Source organism: Typopeltis vanoorti, chromosome 8, assembly GCF_054136105.1.
Source record: "Typopeltis vanoorti isolate ZY-2024b chromosome 8, IOZ_Tvanoo_1.0, whole genome shotgun sequence".
NCBI classification, from domain to species: domain Eukaryota; kingdom Metazoa; phylum Arthropoda; class Arachnida; order Uropygi; family Thelyphonidae; genus Typopeltis; species Typopeltis vanoorti.
Window position 1 is genome coordinate 100,101,127 of NC_143556.1, and position 18,430 is coordinate 100,119,556.

Here is an 18,430-nt window from a genome sequence, read left to right on the forward strand (position 1 = left end):
GGTAAAAGATGGTTGTTACACATCATTTTTAGTAGATTTCTGTACAAAATTAAGCAATTTAAATTTAGAGTTACAAGTAGAGATAAAAATTTAATTGACATGTTAAGTTCAATAAAAACTTTCCAACAATACTTACTTTTATTAAAGAAAAATATAAATGACCGAGAATTTAGACATCTCCCATATTTATTAAAAATTTTTGAACGAAATCAAGAAATGCTTTGCTATGATTTAAAAGAATTTATTTGTGAAATAGAATTATTTGAGGAAGAAATAAATTCAAGATTTAAAGATTTTAATAAAACTGAAATGATTGTATCTTTTATCAATAATCCATTTCAAGAAAACTTGAACATCACAGAAATTTCAAATAAAATTAGTGGGCTGTTTGATATAAACCAAGCTGAAGTAGAACTTGAGATAATAAACATTCAGAATAGTTTACATTTAAAATCAATAAACAATGAAGTCATTTGGAATTATGCACATGAAAAATTCCCAATATTAACTGATATTGCGCGAAAAATTCTGTCTTGTTTCGGATCAACATACTTGTCAGAATCTGCTTTTTCAAATATGACCATCATAAAAATTAATTAAGAAACCAAATAATTACAAATGATTATTTGGATAATTGTTTGCGATTGGTCACTTCTTCATATCAACTTGACTATGAAAATTTTGCGAGGTCCAAACAATGCCAAATTTCACATTAACTTTTTTTTTTTTTTTAAATCAACTAGCATTTCCTGTAATTTGTGAGTTTGTAATCAATCTGTTGTTTTTTCTAACTTTGGTTTTCCAAAATTAGAGAAATAAATATTTTATTCCAATATATATATATATTCATCATCATCAAATCATCAAATTTTCATCATCACCTTTTTCATCATCAAATTCCTGCCATGTATCCTCAAGGGGTGTACAGGATATGATAGTACTACATGAAAAAAATTACATCATTATTAATTTCCTATCTACAATTTTCCTCCAAATCAGTCTGTTACTTGTCAACACTCCAACATTATCAGATCTTATATTTCTATCGTCAAAAGCACTTTGTACCGTATCAATCCACCTATATCTTGGTCTTCCTCTGGGTCGTTTTGCTGCCAACCTGGCAGAGAACACTTGTTTTGCTAATCTTTCCTCGCCCATTCTGTTTAAGTGACCATACCACCTGAGATTAGCTCTGCTAACGCATTCCTGGATGCTGACAATGTCAAGTTCTTTCCTAATATCCTCGTTTTAAATATGATACTGCCATTGATGCCATCTGTTCACGCCTATAATCTTTCTCAGGACTCTCATATCTGTGGTCTCTAGTCTTTGGTCAAGTGTTTTACTTCTGACCCAGCTCTCAGATCCATAAGTTAAAACTGGTTTGAACACTGTCTTGTATACAGCTAATTTAGTGTTCCGGCTAATTTCTTTCTTATTCCATATGAATTTATTCAATTGACTTCCCACCATACCAGCTTTGCTGATTCTGTTGTCTATTTCTATATTTAATTTACCATCTTCAGTAAAAATCGTGCCTAAATAGCTGAAATGTTTTACTTGCTCCACAGGTTCTCCATTCACAACACAGTTGACATTTTCAATGATTCTGCCTATTTTCATTGTCTTTGTCTTTTTATTGCTGACCTTCATACCATATCTATTACAAGAGCTATTCAATTTATTCAGAGAATCTTGAAGACATGTAGCAGATTTATTTAGAAGTATAACATCATCCACATAAAGCAAAGAGCTGACATTAACATCTCCAATTCTGATATGATGTTTAATACCACTTTCCTTCATAATGTGATCCATATAGATAATGAATAACAGAGGGGATAATGTACATCCTTGTCTCACACCAGATTTAACATTAAACCATCTTCCTGTACTTCCTTCAATTCTAACTGCTGACTTACAACTCAAATAAAGACTAAGTATTGCTTGATATAATGGCCCATTGACACCATATCACTGCATTGGCACTGCAGCGTATTTGAATAGCTTCTCTCTTGGCACCTTGTCATATGCCTTTTCCAGATCGACAAAACTTAAATACAGATCATTGTTATATTCCCATGCTTTCTTCACTATTTGTCGTAAAGTGAAGATCTGATCCTGACAACCTCTATTTGGCCTGAATCCAGCTTGTTCTTCACCAAGCTTTTCTTTCGCAATTCTTCTCAACCGTTTCTCAAGAATACTTGCATAGATCTTGCCAGGAACACTCAGTAGGGAAATACCTCTAATTCTCACATGCAGTTTTATTTCCCTTTTTATATATGGGTATTATGAGAGCTATACTCCAATCATCGGGAATTCGTCCCTCTATCCAGGCTTTCTGAACTATGCACTGCAGCCACTGTAAGACTCTTATACCACCATACTTCAGCATTTCGGGTTGAATATCATCTACTCCTGCTGCCTTTCCACATTTCAAGCCTTTGATGGCTTTTTCTACTTCAAGTATGGATATGTATTCCTGACTGCATGCCTGGTCAGTGTTTATTACCACTGTGCTGTCATCACTGCTTGTTTCATTTAGCAGATTTTCAAAGTAATTACTCCATATTTCAAGGATATCTTTTTCTTCCGTTTTCATGTCACCTTTATCATCTCTAATTCCTTTTATAGCACTCTTTCCTCCATTCTTAAGCTTCTTCAACAACCTCCAGAATATTTTGCCACCTTCTTGATATTTATTTTCTATATTCTTGCCAAAGTCCTCCCATGACTTTTGTTTAGCTAGTTTTACACAGTGTTTAGCATTCTTGCATTTATCTCTATATTCTCTAAGAGCACAAGCTGACTTATTTGACAGGAACTTTTGGTATGCTTTCTTCTTTTCCTTCACTGCCTCTTTAACGTCGTGTGTCCACCAGGGAGTTCTGATTTTTTTATCCTTACAGACAACCTCACCACATGCCTCTCTGGCAGAATCAATGAATGTTTTCTTCAGAGTTTGCCACTGAATCTCCAAGGTTTGATTTGTGTTCTCAAACTCTCATTTTTTCTTCAATAATCTTTGTGTATTTTAGTCCACAGCTCACATCTGAGAGCTGCTCAACTTTTATTCACTTTAAAACTTTCTTACATGTTATTCTTTTCAATATGAAATTCAATTTTATCCTGCTCAAGACTAAATAGTGATCACTTCCAATTTCAAATCCTCTGTACACTCTGGTGTCCTGCACCAGGGAGAAAACATCACTATCAACAATAACATAGTCAATGAGACTTTTCTTATTCCTAGCCTCTTCTCTCCATGTGAATTTATGCACATTTTTATGTTGGAACATGGTGTTAGTAATAACCAGTCCATGTCCTGAGCAGAAATCCAACAGATATTTGCCATTATTATTAGCTTTGCTCTTTTCTCCAAATTTTCCCAAAATATTTTTGTATGTCTCACAATCATTTCCTACTCTGCTATTTAGATCCCCAACAAGGACCAACTTTTCATTTTTCATTGTGTCAGTTGCTTTATCTAAAGCCTCAAAAAATTCCTCCATTTCTACCTTAGTAGAACCTTCTGTGGGACCATAGGCACAAATAAGTCTCACTGTCCAGTTCCCCATTCTCATATTTGCCTACATCACTCTATGTGAGACTGCCTACCATTGAAGAAGATTAGCCTCGTATTTTGTGTTGAATACTATGGCTACTCCTTCTTTTCCTTGATTGTCATTGCCTGAATATAACATTTTGTATTTATTGCTCAAAAAGATCTCACCAGTTTTGGTCTTTTTTGTTTCAGTCACCCCTATTATGTCGATCTGGTACTTATCTAATTCTTCAGCTAGCTCCATTTCTTTGCCATTAAGGCTTCTTACGTTGATAGTACCAATCTTTAACTCTGGTGATGTTGAGTTGGGGTTTATTTTCAGATTTGTTCCAGTAGCTGACTTTTCGCTGTTCACCTTGGTTCCCTGGCGAAGACAACGGGGGCCTTGTTTAACCGGGCGACGCCCCAGCCGGCATGAAATTTTGTCATGTTGTACCATCATTCTATATTTTGGTTTAACCAATAAGAATACAATTTGGTTGGCTAAATCCCAAATTGCCAGCCCATCCTCGTCCGTTCAGTATCCAAGTAGATACCCAACAGGGTGCACCACGAGAAGGTGAGGATTGGATATTAGGTCAGAAGCCCTGGTCGGTTCTCCGCATTCCTTTAAAGGCTATGTGAAGGTCTCCTCTCAGTTATACAGCTTTGGCCCTTAAGCGCCCCATTAAAATAATTAAAAGTGATAAATAAATTTTTAAATACACAAAGTTTTTAGTTGTGTATTTTTTTTTAGTTGTTTATTTGTGCGTAATCAGATATCAGGTTGGGGGAACGTGATCTATATAAGAAAGTAGATTGCCAAATAACTTATATATAAGAGAGTAGATCGCTGAATAATGTTTTATAGAAAAGTAGCCCGCGTAGTAAAAAAAGGTTGAACACCACTGGTGTAGGATATATTTTGCATGAAGAATTGCAAATGAAAAACCTTTGCGCAAGATGGGTGCAGCACTTCCTCACAGCAGATTCAAAATGCACTCTCATGAAAATCTCTGAACAATGCTTGGAGCGTTTTAACAAGAATAAAACTGATTTTGTGTGTCGATTTATTACTATGGATGAGACTTGGATTCATCATTACACACCAGAATCCAAACAGCAGTCAAAACATTGGACAGAAGCCGGTTGTTCAGCTCCAAAGAAGAGAAAGTCGGTTCCATCAGCAGGAAAGGTTATGGAGTTTTGGGATGCTAAAGGCATTTTGTTTATTAATTATCTTGAAAAGGGTAAAACAATAACTGGGGAATATTATTCCAACCTTTTAACCAGACTAGACGAAAAAATTCGTGAGAAAAGACCCGGTTATGCAGAAGAAAAAAAATCATAAATTTAGTTTAATCCTTTATCCAAGTGTGAGCAAACAAAGTTTGCACCTGAAAACATCTTCAGGACTGAGGTAAGGTAGTATAACTTAGAGGAAAGGTGGACCAAACATCACTCCTATCTCAGTATCTCCCATAATGTAAAACACATCTCCTTGTGGATATGTATAATGTTATGCATTAAGGGAAGGGCCACTACCCAGACCAGTTTCGACCTTTATTGAGGTGGTCTCGTCAGTGGGAGCCAGTCCCAGAAGTGGAGATGCCAATGCAGAAGCAATGGAGAGGTCATCTTTACCTATAGGAGTTGCCAAAAGGTGTGCTACCTTATTATTAAATTACTCTGGATTTAGAGAAAGATGTTGAAAGTTTATTTTTCACTTGGTTAGACTATAATAAATTTAGTTTAATCCTTTATCCAAGTGTGAGCAAACAAAGTTTGCGCCTGAAAACATCTTCAGGACTGAGGTAAGGTAGTACAACACCGAGCAACTGGGAGCAAAGGTGGACCAAGCTAACATCACTCCTATCTTAGTATCTCCTTGCAGATACGTATAATGTTATGCATTAAGGGAAGGTCCACCTTTGCTCTGAGTTGCCTAGTGTTGTACTTCCTTACCTCAGTCATGAAGATGTTTTCAGGTGCAAACTTTGTTTGCTCACACTTGGATAAAGGATTAAACTAAATTTATTATAGTCTAACCAAGTGAAAAATAAACTTTCAAAAAAAATCATCTTTCATCGGGACAATGCACCTGCCCACAAAGGCAATGGAAAAATTAAGGGATCTACACTATGAATTGTTGGAACATCCACCCTATTCTCCGGATTTGGCTCCCTCTGACTTCTATCTCTTCTCCAAACTAAAATTCTTCCTTGCTGGTCAGCATTTTTCTTCAAACCAAGAGGTGATTGCAGCTGTAGAGGAGTATTTTGCAAATCTTACTGAGAACCACTACAGAGAAGGAATAATAGTGCTGGAGCATTGCTGGAATAAATGTATTAGTCATAAGAGAGATTATGTTGAAAAATAAAAATAATTTTGAAATTATAAATTTGTTTTTTCGTTGTTAGGCTGAGAACTTTTTAGAACCACCCTCATAAATAAATCCTTGATCTTCCTTGTTTACTGCTTTAACAATTTTTTTTGTGAGTCCTATCTTGATGTGAAGCAGATGTAAGAAAATTTATTGTGGGAATATAGGGAAGTGACTTATCACACTTTCTTCCTGCGACTAGATTTCGTATTAAAGCTAATACTTTGTCAATATAATGATTGATGTTGGCTCAGTAATCTAAAATTTATCTGACCCTTGAATAATCAGAACAGCAAGTTCAGATAATTGAAGTACAGTACTTATTACATGTTCTTTACAGAGAAATCAGTTGACAGGCAAGGATCAATTAATTAAAGAATTATTGTTTTTGAAGATAAGATAAAATGGTAGATTAGTGTAACATTCTGCATACCCAGATATTATAACCATCAAATCTTCCACATACATGCCGACAACGTTTAGAATTTTTTTGTAAATTTTTTATAAATTATCTTATAAAAATAAATAATGCACAGTATGGCTCATAGATTTATTTTAAAAATTAGACAAACGTTGACACATTTAGCATCATCAGGAAAAGTAGTAGAGATCATATAAAAGACCTGAACACTTTTGTTTTTTAAAAATATAAAAGCAGTTGATAACATAATAGCTAGTCATGAGTGTCGTTAGACATATTAGATTTAGGATTCTGAATTATCTACAGTCCTGTTTATATTGAAAGTTTATTTTTCACATGGTTAGACTATAATAAATTTAGTTTAATCCTTTATCCAAGTGCTAGCAAACGAAGTTTGTGCCTGAAAGTATCTTCAGGACTGGGGTAAGGTGGTACAGCACCAGGAAACTCATTGCAAAGGTGGAGCAAGCTAACATCACTCCTATCTCAGTATCTCCCATAATGCAAAACACATCTCCTTGTGGATATGTATAATGTTATGCATTAATGTTATGCATTTAATATCTGCTCACTAGAGAGATTGAAGACTGCCAAGACCTTTCTATCTAGGTGTTTACACCATTCCTTGTCAGTGGAGGAACCCAGTATTTTGGACAAATAGGATAGATCACCAAAGTCAAAAGGAAAGAACACACACACACACACATAAATCCAAAAGATAAAGAACCCAAAACTGGATTAGTATAGCATGTAATAAGATTCATCTTTGCTAATAAGATTCATCTGCTGAAAAAAAGAAAGCAAAACTAAACAAAATTCAGCATACTACCTTATCTTACTGTTAATCTAAATAAATAATTAGTTTAATAATTAGTTATTTCAAGTGACTTCAACATTGTTTTTTGCAAAGCCTGCAGAATCCTAGAAATGCGATACCAACTTTCAAAATCATATTATCTAATTCTCTGTACTAATTTTCTTGTTTAGCAGGATTGAGACATGGTGAAAAGTTTATTTTTCACGTGGTTAGACTATAATAAATTTAGTTTAATCCTTTATCCAAGTGTGAGCAAACAAAGTTTGCGCCTGAAAATATCTTCAGGACTGAGGTAAGGTAGTACAACACCGGGAAACTGGTAGCAAAGGTGGACCAAGCTAACATCACTCTTATCTCAGTATCTCCCATAATGCAAAACACATCTTGCAGATATGTATAATGTTATGCAGTAAGGGCCACTATCCAGACTAGTTTCGACCTTTATTCAGGTCTGTTCAGTGAGAGCCAGGCCCAGAAGTAGAGATACCAGGCTGAAGCAATGGCGAGGTCATCTTTACCTATAGGAGTTGCCAAACGGTGTGCCACCTTTTTATTAAATTACTCTGGATTTAGAGAAAGATGTTAAAAGTTTATTTTTCACTTGGTTAGACTATAATAAATTTAGTTTAATCCTTTATCCAATAGAAGCGATATTAGCTTGGTCCACCTTTGCTACCAGTTGCCCAGTGTTGTACTACCTTACTCCAGTCCTGAAGACATTTTCAGGCGCAAACTTTGTTTGCTCACACTTGGATAAAGGATTAAACTAAATTTATTATTGAGACATGGTATAATATACTTTACAAGAAAGAACCACTAGCTATAGTTTGATATTGGTGAAATAAAATCTCCAGTTTAATGAAACAGCAAGATTTATGAAAATATTTACTTTATTAACTTGTACTGTTTTGCTTAATCCATGATAGGTTCTGTTTTTAACTGTAAAAATATTCTGTCAATGCTTGCTAATAGTGTTCATAAACATTTCTGAAACATTTTCCAAAATGTTGCAAACAATGGGATAACTTCTTTGAATATACGTCTGTTCAAAGAGTATCCAGACTGGATGTATATTTGATGATATCAGTTATATGTATTATTATGGCATTGCAGAATGGAACATGTCTATGTCAGCTTGTTATGGAGAATTTTTAGGTGTCTAAAAAGTGCAATGGGAAAGATATGCTTTACTTAAAACTGGAGATGCTGCTATGAGACACAAGTTTTGTTAATTTCAAAGGAGAAGAACCTTAATCAAATGTGATCTGCACTCTGGGTAGCTATCATCATCAACAAGGAACAAAGAAACCAAAAAATAATAAAAAGGTAAATAAATTATTTTAAAATGAAATGTTGCATGATAGCAGCAGATATTAGAATTAATTTCTACAGCTTATGCAATTGGATTTTAACTGAGAAGCGGACATGAGGCAGATTTCAGCAAAGTTTGTGCTGCATTTTCTAACAATGAAAAAATTGTTCATCATGATGCAGAAAATAATTCAAGGGGGAAAACTTGGACATTCTGCAGATATGTCCAAAAAGCTTAAGCTTTTGGACATATCTGCAGAAGATAACAGATCTTTCTGTTTGATCTTTGGAGGAAAACTTTGATGTTTGGTATAGTGCATGATACAAACAGAAGAGGATGGCCAAGATGAGTGGGTAGATGATGTGAAGGAGTGGTGTGGAAAGAGTCTGCTATGATCCTGAAACCTAACAAGACATCACAACACAAGAATGTTATTTCTACAACCAACATAAGCATACTAATTAAGTAGCAAAACCAAAGTCAAATTATTAGCTTTTTTTTTTAATTGTGAAGGTATTATACACACCAATGGGACAATCACTTAACATGGAGCTTTTTGCCATTTTTGGATATTTACCTGAAGAAACTTAGAGAAAAATGTCAAACGAAAATGAAATGTTTCAACTTCTTAAAATCCACTGGATTTGCCTCTGTGGAAAGTTTTATTTTCATTCTCAAGGGTCAAACATGTTTTGAAAGGCCACTGAATGAACTTCATCATGAAAACAGATTTCCATAAATGTTTCCAACAGTGGATGAACTGATTTTGGAGAAGTGCAACACTGTTTGTTTGATCCCAATCGCTTTCCTTATTTTCTATGTAATCACAATCAGTCTAGATACCTTTTATGAACAGACTTCACATATATAAATGTCTTCTCCAGATTTAAGTAGTTAGCAGAATGTAAATTTTAGAACATTTATAATTGTATTTAGAAATACTTTTTAGAATACAAAACAGTTTTCTCTTTCTATACCTAAACTTTCAATAATTACAAACATATCATGATTAAATGATTTAGATCCACAAATGAGCACTAAAATATCCTTCTTCCCTTCAAGTTCTCTTTTAATTAATGACCGATCAATATATCCATAGTAAATCTCATCTCCATACTTTTTCATATGTCCATCAGTTTCCTAAATATGAAAATATGAAAACATCTTTATATCAGTTTATAATATATAATAAATATATATATATATATATTCACATACATACCTAGTCTAGCTATAAATACTGTTACAACTTGAACAGCACATGAACCTTTATCAGTAAATCATTTACAGGTTTCAGCACATACAAACCACATGTATAATGTGCATATAGCAGCACTGAATGTTCAAAATGTCCCCCTTTTGCCTTCATGCATGTCTGAAGTCTGTGAGGTATTGATGGCAGCACGGACGACATCCAACGGAAATGCTGCCACTGCTCGCATGTCGTTTCTTGCAGGTTACTCTATCAAACTCCAACGGATTCATGAAGGTCACCGTCTTCATGCTTCCACTCCTCGCTAGTCTCATGGAACTTCACAACCGTATTACTGTGGCTGTGACATTGATTGACTGCAACATGCTCACATGTGTGTGAAATGAAATAGATTATCAGCTTGAATGTCTGCTGTCAACAAAGTTATTGAGCATTTGTGAGGTATGTAAAAAAAAAAAAAAAATGGACAGTTTACTTTTATTTCAGTGTAATAAAATATAGTATCTGTTGTATAATTTATTAGTGATAAATATTTTTGAAATGTTTCACAGACTCCTGATTAACCCTATATTTGAGTCTAGGGTTCACCTCTGAAAACTATCAACTTTAATTTTTTTTTTTTTTTTTTTTTCAAATAACTGCTCTCTTTGTAAGTGTTGCAAAGACTGTAGTGTTGCTATGATAAGAGGTACACTAACATGTAGGGATAGGGGTGGTTGTCCCACTGTATAAAGAACTGGTCAGACCACACTTGGATTATTGTGCTCAGATTTGGTCACCTTGTTTTCATTGTGATGTAGAAACATTGGAGAGGTCCAGAGACAAGTGACTAAGACAATATCAGGACTCTGGAATGTTGGCTATGAAGAGAGGTTGAAGAATGTGGATTGCACATTTTTGTTGACAGGAGGGAGGAAAAGCAGTAATATCATAGACATGTTTAAGTAAGTGAGGGGGATTATGAAAAGAGTAGCAGGTGAGAGTGGAAGTACCAGAGGCCATCCCTCAAAGTATGTAAGAGTGTGGCAAAGAAGGATGGGAGGAGTAGATTTTTTTTACATGGAGAACTGTGAGTGAATGGAATGCAGTACCAGAATATGTTGTTAATGCAGGGAGTGTTAAGGATTTTAAGATTCAATACAATATATATGTTGTCAGTTGAATAAAACCTGATGAGTCTGCTGACTTCATGGAGGGCATAATAATAAAAGGAAGTGTGCTTTGCATCATGGGATCCTGAGGTAACTAATGTGAAGTCAACAGCTACTATATACAAGTAGTCTACTCATGAAGATAATTCACATGCAAACTTTTATTTGCATAAATTTGGATAAAGGGGTAAAATAAGGATCTAATTTCTCGTCATTTGTAACTTACTTTAAACTCAGTGATAAAACTTTATACAAGTATCTGATCTGGAGTATTTACTAATATGTCGGTACACCATTTTTCTACTTGTATACAGAAAATATATGACTTTTGCATTTTTTCAATAAAATAAAATTTTGCAAAAATTCAGAAGTCATATATTTTCTGTACACAAGTAGAAAAATGGTGTACCACCATATTAATAAATTCTCCAGATCAGAGATACTTGTATAAAGTTTACTGCTGGGTTTTAAATTAAGTTTATTACTGTCATTTAGATGTTTATTACTGTCATTTATTAAAAATGACAGTAATAAACATCTAAATGACATTATTCAGACACAAAAGTGATGGAAATGTAGTTTTTAAGCTTTTTCATGCAAAAACATGATTTTTTGTTAGTTATATCACATATTTCTACATAAAAACACAGCCAATATATTTTTAAAAATGATAATGAGTATTCGATTCCAGGAAGTATTTTTAGAACAGTAAGGCAATTCATGTTTAAACTATTATTATGTCCACCCACACATGCAAGAACCCTGGCTGGCACAGTGCCAAGAAGAGTCACTTCATGTTGAATGGTCAGGCAATGTACGAATTTGCTTGCCACCAACATGCAAAATCACGTAATTCACATGTAAAATTTTCCAACTGTTATACAAGCAAAATAATTACCACTTTAAAAACTAGAATTTTCTTAAAAGAAAAGCTAATTTTCTGATGTATAATAATAAACACTCATCATTGATTACAGTAATGTTGGAATGGATTTGCCACCACCTGCCATGTGCAGAAGTATTGAGTGGTCTCACATCTGTGGTTAGACAGTACAGTTTTCAGTTAAACCCACTGAAAATTTCTGCAGTTTTTTCTTTCCTTTTGCTTCTTATTAAAATAAAAATATATAATTTATCTCAGCACCTTTTTTTTTCTGATAAATTAACACAAAATCAGGCATGTTCAAAGCTATTTATTTTTATTTAACAACAGCAATTAATTCAGACAAGTAACTTTCTTTTCTGACCACATAATTTAATGGAACGAAAACAGCACAAAGAAATAAACACAGGTTTAATAGTTCCAATATTTTATCTCTGTCACAGATACATGTTTTCAGATACAATATAAAAATTGTAATAATGTACAAAAATACACAAAATTGGAAGATGTTAGACTAAAATCCCTTATTATGGGTGCTGATAGCTAGCCTGTTAGGTGGGAGGCCTAAGAATTAATGCTTCCCAAATCTTAGGAAGTTAGATACAACCATGTTTATTTAGATTTGGTTGTTTTTTAAATCTGCTACTGATTCCAAAAAAGTATTTCAAGCTTGTATATATGCTTGTTGAATTTTAATTATAAATTAAAAGCTGTTATAAAATATATCTACTAAACATAAAACTTCTGGTTAGGAATGAACTATTTTCTTCATGTAAATAATCAGGTTTTATTTATATCTCTGACATAAGTCTCAATGAAATGACAACTTAGGATCACCCCTATGAACTGTGCCACTCTAGACCATTTAAAAATCACTATAAACATATGACTAAAATACTTACTAATACTAAAGAAATGCAAGATCCTACCTGGCTCAGGCAGTAGCAGACAGTAAAGTTCCAATAGCTCTTGAAGTCATCTATTAACTGCTTTAAGGGGATATCTTTATAGTACTTATTGGCATAAAGCAACCTCAGAAAAGTTTCATCATGCTTATTATGAAGGACATGTTGTATAAACTGAATCAGTGGTGTGATGCCAGTGCCAGCTGCAAGCATGAAGGTATGGTGATACTGGTTATAAAAAACAGTTGTAATTCAGACCATAATATCAAAAATATTAAATAAACAAAAAATATTACATTGCTATGAAAGAATAATATAATGTGATATTTATAACAGCACTTCATTTAAGGTCACTTAAGGATCAGAGCTACATAACTGACAAGAGATCTCCACATGGTGGCCTGTAGGGAAAATGCTGTGACACAGTTGGGTCACTGCATTTTTCCTATACTTCTCTACACCTACACTGCATCCTTAGTATGAATCCTCCCCCCCTCCTTTTTTTTTTTAATAACAATCTCATGCAAAAGAGTCAGAACCTATGCACATATTATTATGCCAATAATTGAACACAACAAAAATTTCATTACTACTTTACTACCAACAGTTTTATTTTGGCATTCATCAGGGTCATTTCCATGATTCAAATACTTTTGCTAATTTCTGGTAGTATGATCATTTTGTTTAAATAACTACAGAACTTTAGATAAGGCTATTTGTACATCTTGAATCATGATAATGTTAAATTCCCTTCTTATACCTTCATGTTTTATTAAAAAATAAGATATGGGAAATGGTTCTACAAATGACATGCTGTCTTATCGTTTCTGCAATTTTCTTCAGGACTCTGATGTAAAACTCTTCAATCATTGGTCAACTATTCTATTGTAATAGCTCTGATGTCTGCTCTATTTACTGTCCTGAATATATATATATATATAGATGATATGGTGCAAAAAAAAAAAAAAAAAAAAAAAAAAAAAACAGTACTGAACTTCAACACCACCTTCAGTGCATGTGCTATGAGATATGTCATTTGACTGCATGCACATTGACAGAAGAGCATGTGGAGAGTCTATACTATTACATTTAACTGTAACAATGGTGTTGACATTGGAATAAAAGACGTTTATTGTTGAGCATTATTTTCATTCATACGAAGCTGGTAGAGCAAATGGTCCAAGCCTATGACATGTTTGTTAGCAGTTTGTTCGTTGTTTCCACAAGCATACCCTAAGCCAGCGCTTCCCAAACTGTGGGGTGCAGCTCCCTTGGGGCTGTAGGTTTTGTTGGGGGGGGGGCATGAAATAATGAAAACAAATTTAAAATGTTTTATTTCACCTGATGTTGACTTTTTGTGTAGCAGCATTGAAACACATCCATCACATTAAATTGTTATTAAACTTCTTTTATGTTTTTAATTCTTTCTTTATTACTAATCGTTTTATGTTTCATGTGCTTGTACTGCAAATGTACATTAACAATATATCTATCTATATAAAAAAATGAGATGATGTACCATGTCAAATGTGTATGTAAGATGCTAAAAATGTAATATTTGCATTTGATTTTTCAATATTTGCTGTGTATGTTTTGTATTGAATATAAATACAATAAATATTATAATAATATATGTCTACATTACGATTTTTTTTCGAGGGGGCCGTGAAATATTTTAATTTTTCCAAAGGGGACCCTGACATCCATAAGTTTGGGAAGCACTGCCCTAAGCAATAGTATCATTGTTGTCTTATTTGAGAGGTTCCGATGTGATGGGAGTACTCTGCAAAGGGCATTCAGGGAGATCACAAACTGTTAACATAAATCAGAATCACAGGCATGTGTGGGAGAAATTGTTACAGTCTCCGAAAAGCAGTCATTTCCAAACAGCGGTAGAACTTGGGATGCTGAGGCAGTCACTATAGAGAATCATGAAGGAGCTATTCAGGTGGGTCAGTGTTTAATAGCAACAGATTAGGCTGCACAATGGTAATACTATGCATGTGTGCTCACCAATGTCTATGAAGATCCATCCTTCCTCAGATGAAGTGCATTTCCATTTAAGCAGTTGGGTAAACAGGCAGACCTACAGCTTTTTTGGTTTCTCGGGACCTGAATTTGTCCACGAGAAACCTCTTAACAGCAAGAAGGTTACTGATGTGTGCAGTTTCTGCCCATGGCATAATTGGGCTCTACTTCATTGAAGAGGGCAGTGTAACTGTGACCTTGAATAGCGAATGCACATCGAGAATTTGTTGGTTTTGTTCACCCAGGATTTGCATAGGATGTATCATGCAAAAAAAAAAAAAAAACATTCCATTTGATGCACAGGTATTCCAACAGATGGATCAACCTGTCACACATCATGTGGTTCTAGAGCTTATTTATTAGAACACTTCCCTAGGAGGCTCATTTTGAGATTCACAGAATTCCCATACCCTTCACATTCTCCTGATCTCACATCACTTGATGCCTTCATTTGGGGTATGTTGAAGGAATGGGTATTCTACCATGACCCACCTTCAAACCTTGATGAACTAAGGGATAAAATTACACAAAATGTCCAGCAGATGTCCCAACCCTTGTTCTTCAAGAGGAGAGAGAACCTTCACATTCGCTACGAAACTTGTCTTGACAAAGTGCTCATTTCAAGCATGTAATCTGCCATTGTTCATGCTTCAACTAAGATTCCACCAATGGTTGTGGATGTATATATCATCGTGTGTAAACATATATTTCTTTGTTAATAAACCCATTTACTCCATAACATATTGTTGCAGTTATTCAGTACTGTTTTTGCTTCTATGTATAGCTAACAGGTTTGTGGGGAGGGGGTTGAATTCAATTGCAGTATGATATCTGTGAAAAAGTCTAGGTAGGATTTATTTATTTATAGTTTTTATAGTGATTTCAAACCTGAGATGCTGTTTATCTTATAGCATACTGGTGTTGTGGATAAGCAGTGCACAAAAGGTCAAGAAAAAAGGTGGAAGCTTGTAACCATTACATTTGAACTCATGCTGATTGTACTTTTTATTTAATTTGTAGGAAAGACATAAAAAGGTAGAGAGGAACCTCTCTATCTTTTTACCAGCTGTCAGTTTCAGTGACATACTCTGGCTGGAAAGATCTGGGTTTAAATCCCTTGTAGGACATGAAGAAACTTTATCAGGCCTTTTCAACGAGTTAATCAGTTTCTTATGGAGATAGCAGACTACCTCCACAAAGCAGCAAACTGGCCAGAAGAACACATACAACAATCATAATACACTATACAGATAGGATTAACTGTCCTATTAGAGCATTGATCAGGTTTCAATGAAGCCTTGTTACTTAGTTGTAACAAACCACTGAGCATAACATGCTATAGAAAATGGGATATAAAAGGAGAATATTCCAAAGCAGAGGAAAGAATGAGGAAGACAAAAACATAAGAGGAAGAATAAAATGTGTTGTTTTCTGTGTTTGGAGCTGAATTACACATGTAAGGTACTAATTTCTCCAGATGTCTTGAGAAATTAAGAGTAATATGGAAACTACTGATCAGTAGAACTGCAAAAGTGAAAAGGCTGTGTTATGTGTCTCTAGTGTTGAATATAAAATTCTTGTGAAGAGGATGCTGAAAAGCTCACACTGAAATAGAGCATTTCCACCAAATGTTCTAAGTTTTACTTTCACTTTCTATAACTTCTCCTTTACAGCATTTTTTAATTTTTAAAAAATATTTATTTCAATTTGAAATTCAAAGAACAACAGAAAGGGCAAACAGCCTAATGTTATTCAGAGTGCTGAACGATGTTCAAACATCCACTATAAGTGATTTATACCTGGATCCAGTTGACATGGACTTTGCTTTCTTTCCTCACACCATCTTATTTACATGTCACTAAAAGGGCTACAATACTCTTGCATATAATTATAATCGAATGTATGAATTTTGCAGAATGATATGCCTGTTTAAGCTTATAAGTTTATTAGGCATATCGTATAATCGAATGTATGAATTCTGCAGAATAATATGCCTGTTTAAGTTTATAAGTTCATAGCATATACCTAATAAAGTCTACTGATGAACACTTGTAAACCTATCAATTTTAGTAATGTGGATGAACGAAGGGTTTAGATAATCTTGTTCAACTGATATTAATATCAAATTAGTACTTTCCCAAGCTATTTCAGACCTACAGTAACAATAGTTTCATACTAGGCAGCAAAAACCATTTACCACCTAAAGATTTTCACAAACTTCCATTCCAGAATCTAACAGATAAGCTTAAGTGTTGATGGTTATTCATGACTTATTTTTCACGGTATTAACAACACCACAAACACTTTTATCAACAAAGATGTTTTATTAACGCTTATATTTCGCTGATTTTCAACTCAGCATCATCAGAGCACAACACACTTGTAAACGCGGCAGTGAGTGAGTGAAACAATATAATTGCAAAAGACAAAAGATCTAGAGTCCTATTTTTTGGTGCCTCTAACGAAAAAAAAAAAAAAATTCATACCCCAAAATTCACTTCACAGTAGAAAAAGAATCAAATAACTGTTTACCATTTCTTGACACATTAGTCACCTGCCTTTCAGATGGATCATTATCTTTTTCTATTTACAGAAAGCCTACACACACAGGAAGACCTACATAAACAATCACATCATCATCCAGTCCAACAGTACGGCATTTTAAAAACACTTACATACAGAGCCAGAGCCATTTGTTCTAACGATACAGCTCTGACCACTGAACTCCAATACCTGCACCATACATTCTTAGCCAACAGCTACAATCCCTACAAAATAGATAAAATACTACATAGGCCCATTACTCTGCCCTCCCCTAATACACAAGAATACAACATGACCATTTCTATTCCCTATATCAGAGGTACATCGGAAAAGATAGCCAAAGTATTGGTGAAACATGGCCTTCGCCCCACTTTCAAACCTCATGTCAAGCTGGCAACTCTGATCCGCTCACCTAAGGATAAACTTCACCCTTTAGCACACCCAGGAGTGTATGAAGTTCCATGTGACTGTGACTTGGCCTATTATGGGCAAACAGGAAGATCAGTGAACCTGGAAGAACATGAAAGATACATTCACTACTATTACTATGGCAAGTTGGGAGTGGCAGACCATGCTTTGGACACTCCTTCACACAGGATTAGATGGAGGAAAATGAATATGATATTTAGAAGTCGTTATAGATCTGAAAGATTATTTTTTGAGTCAGCAATGGCTTTGAAGAATTCTCCCAACCTTAACAAATATGGTTGCATTAATTTGCCAAAAATTTGGGAGATGGTTATCCTAAGAAAAACTCCTGGATAACTGCTTTTTTTTTTTTTTTCGTTAGAGGGCGCCAAAAAATAGGACTTTAGATCTTTTGTCTTTTGCAATTATATTGTTTCACTCACTCACTGTCGCGTTTACAAGTGTGTTGTGCTCTGATGATGCTGAGTTGAAAATCAGTGAAATATAAACATTAATAAAACATCTTTGTTGATAAAAGTGTTTCCATTCCAGAAAGAAATCTGAATCCACAGCTTTGGTTGAGGAAAGCAGAAATGCTATCGATGTGGCCAGCCAGGCTGGCATACTATATAATTTAACACTGCTTCTTTCCTCTTGTGATTCTATTAATAATTAGCTTTTCAATGAGTGTCTGGCAATGAGAAAGGTGCCCAAGGAGTGGAAGGAGGGTAAGACAGTGCCATTGCATAAGGTTGGTAGTAGACTGGAAGCGTCAAACTACAGACCAGTTTGTATTTCATCAGTTGTTAAGATTTGGA

General features: G+C 34.5%; 1 protein-coding gene across 1 annotated transcript in view; it reads right to left on the bottom strand.

Annotated features, from left to right (window-relative positions):
• Nucleotides 1-8,040: 8,040 nt before the first annotated feature.
• The window catches only part of LOC150104226 (NADH-cytochrome b5 reductase-like), a 145,756-nt gene continuing 135,366 nt past the window's right edge, over nucleotides 8,041-18,430 (bottom strand). The window contains exons 6-7 of the mRNA XM_090396851.1: nucleotides 12,657-12,860; nucleotides 8,041-9,620 (exon numbers count right to left, since the gene is read on the bottom strand). Coding sequence (XP_090252977.1) covers nucleotides 9,426-9,620; nucleotides 12,657-12,860 — 399 coding nt within the window. The 3' untranslated portion in view covers nucleotides 8,041-9,425. The remainder of the gene's footprint in view (nucleotides 9,621-12,656; nucleotides 12,861-18,430) is intronic.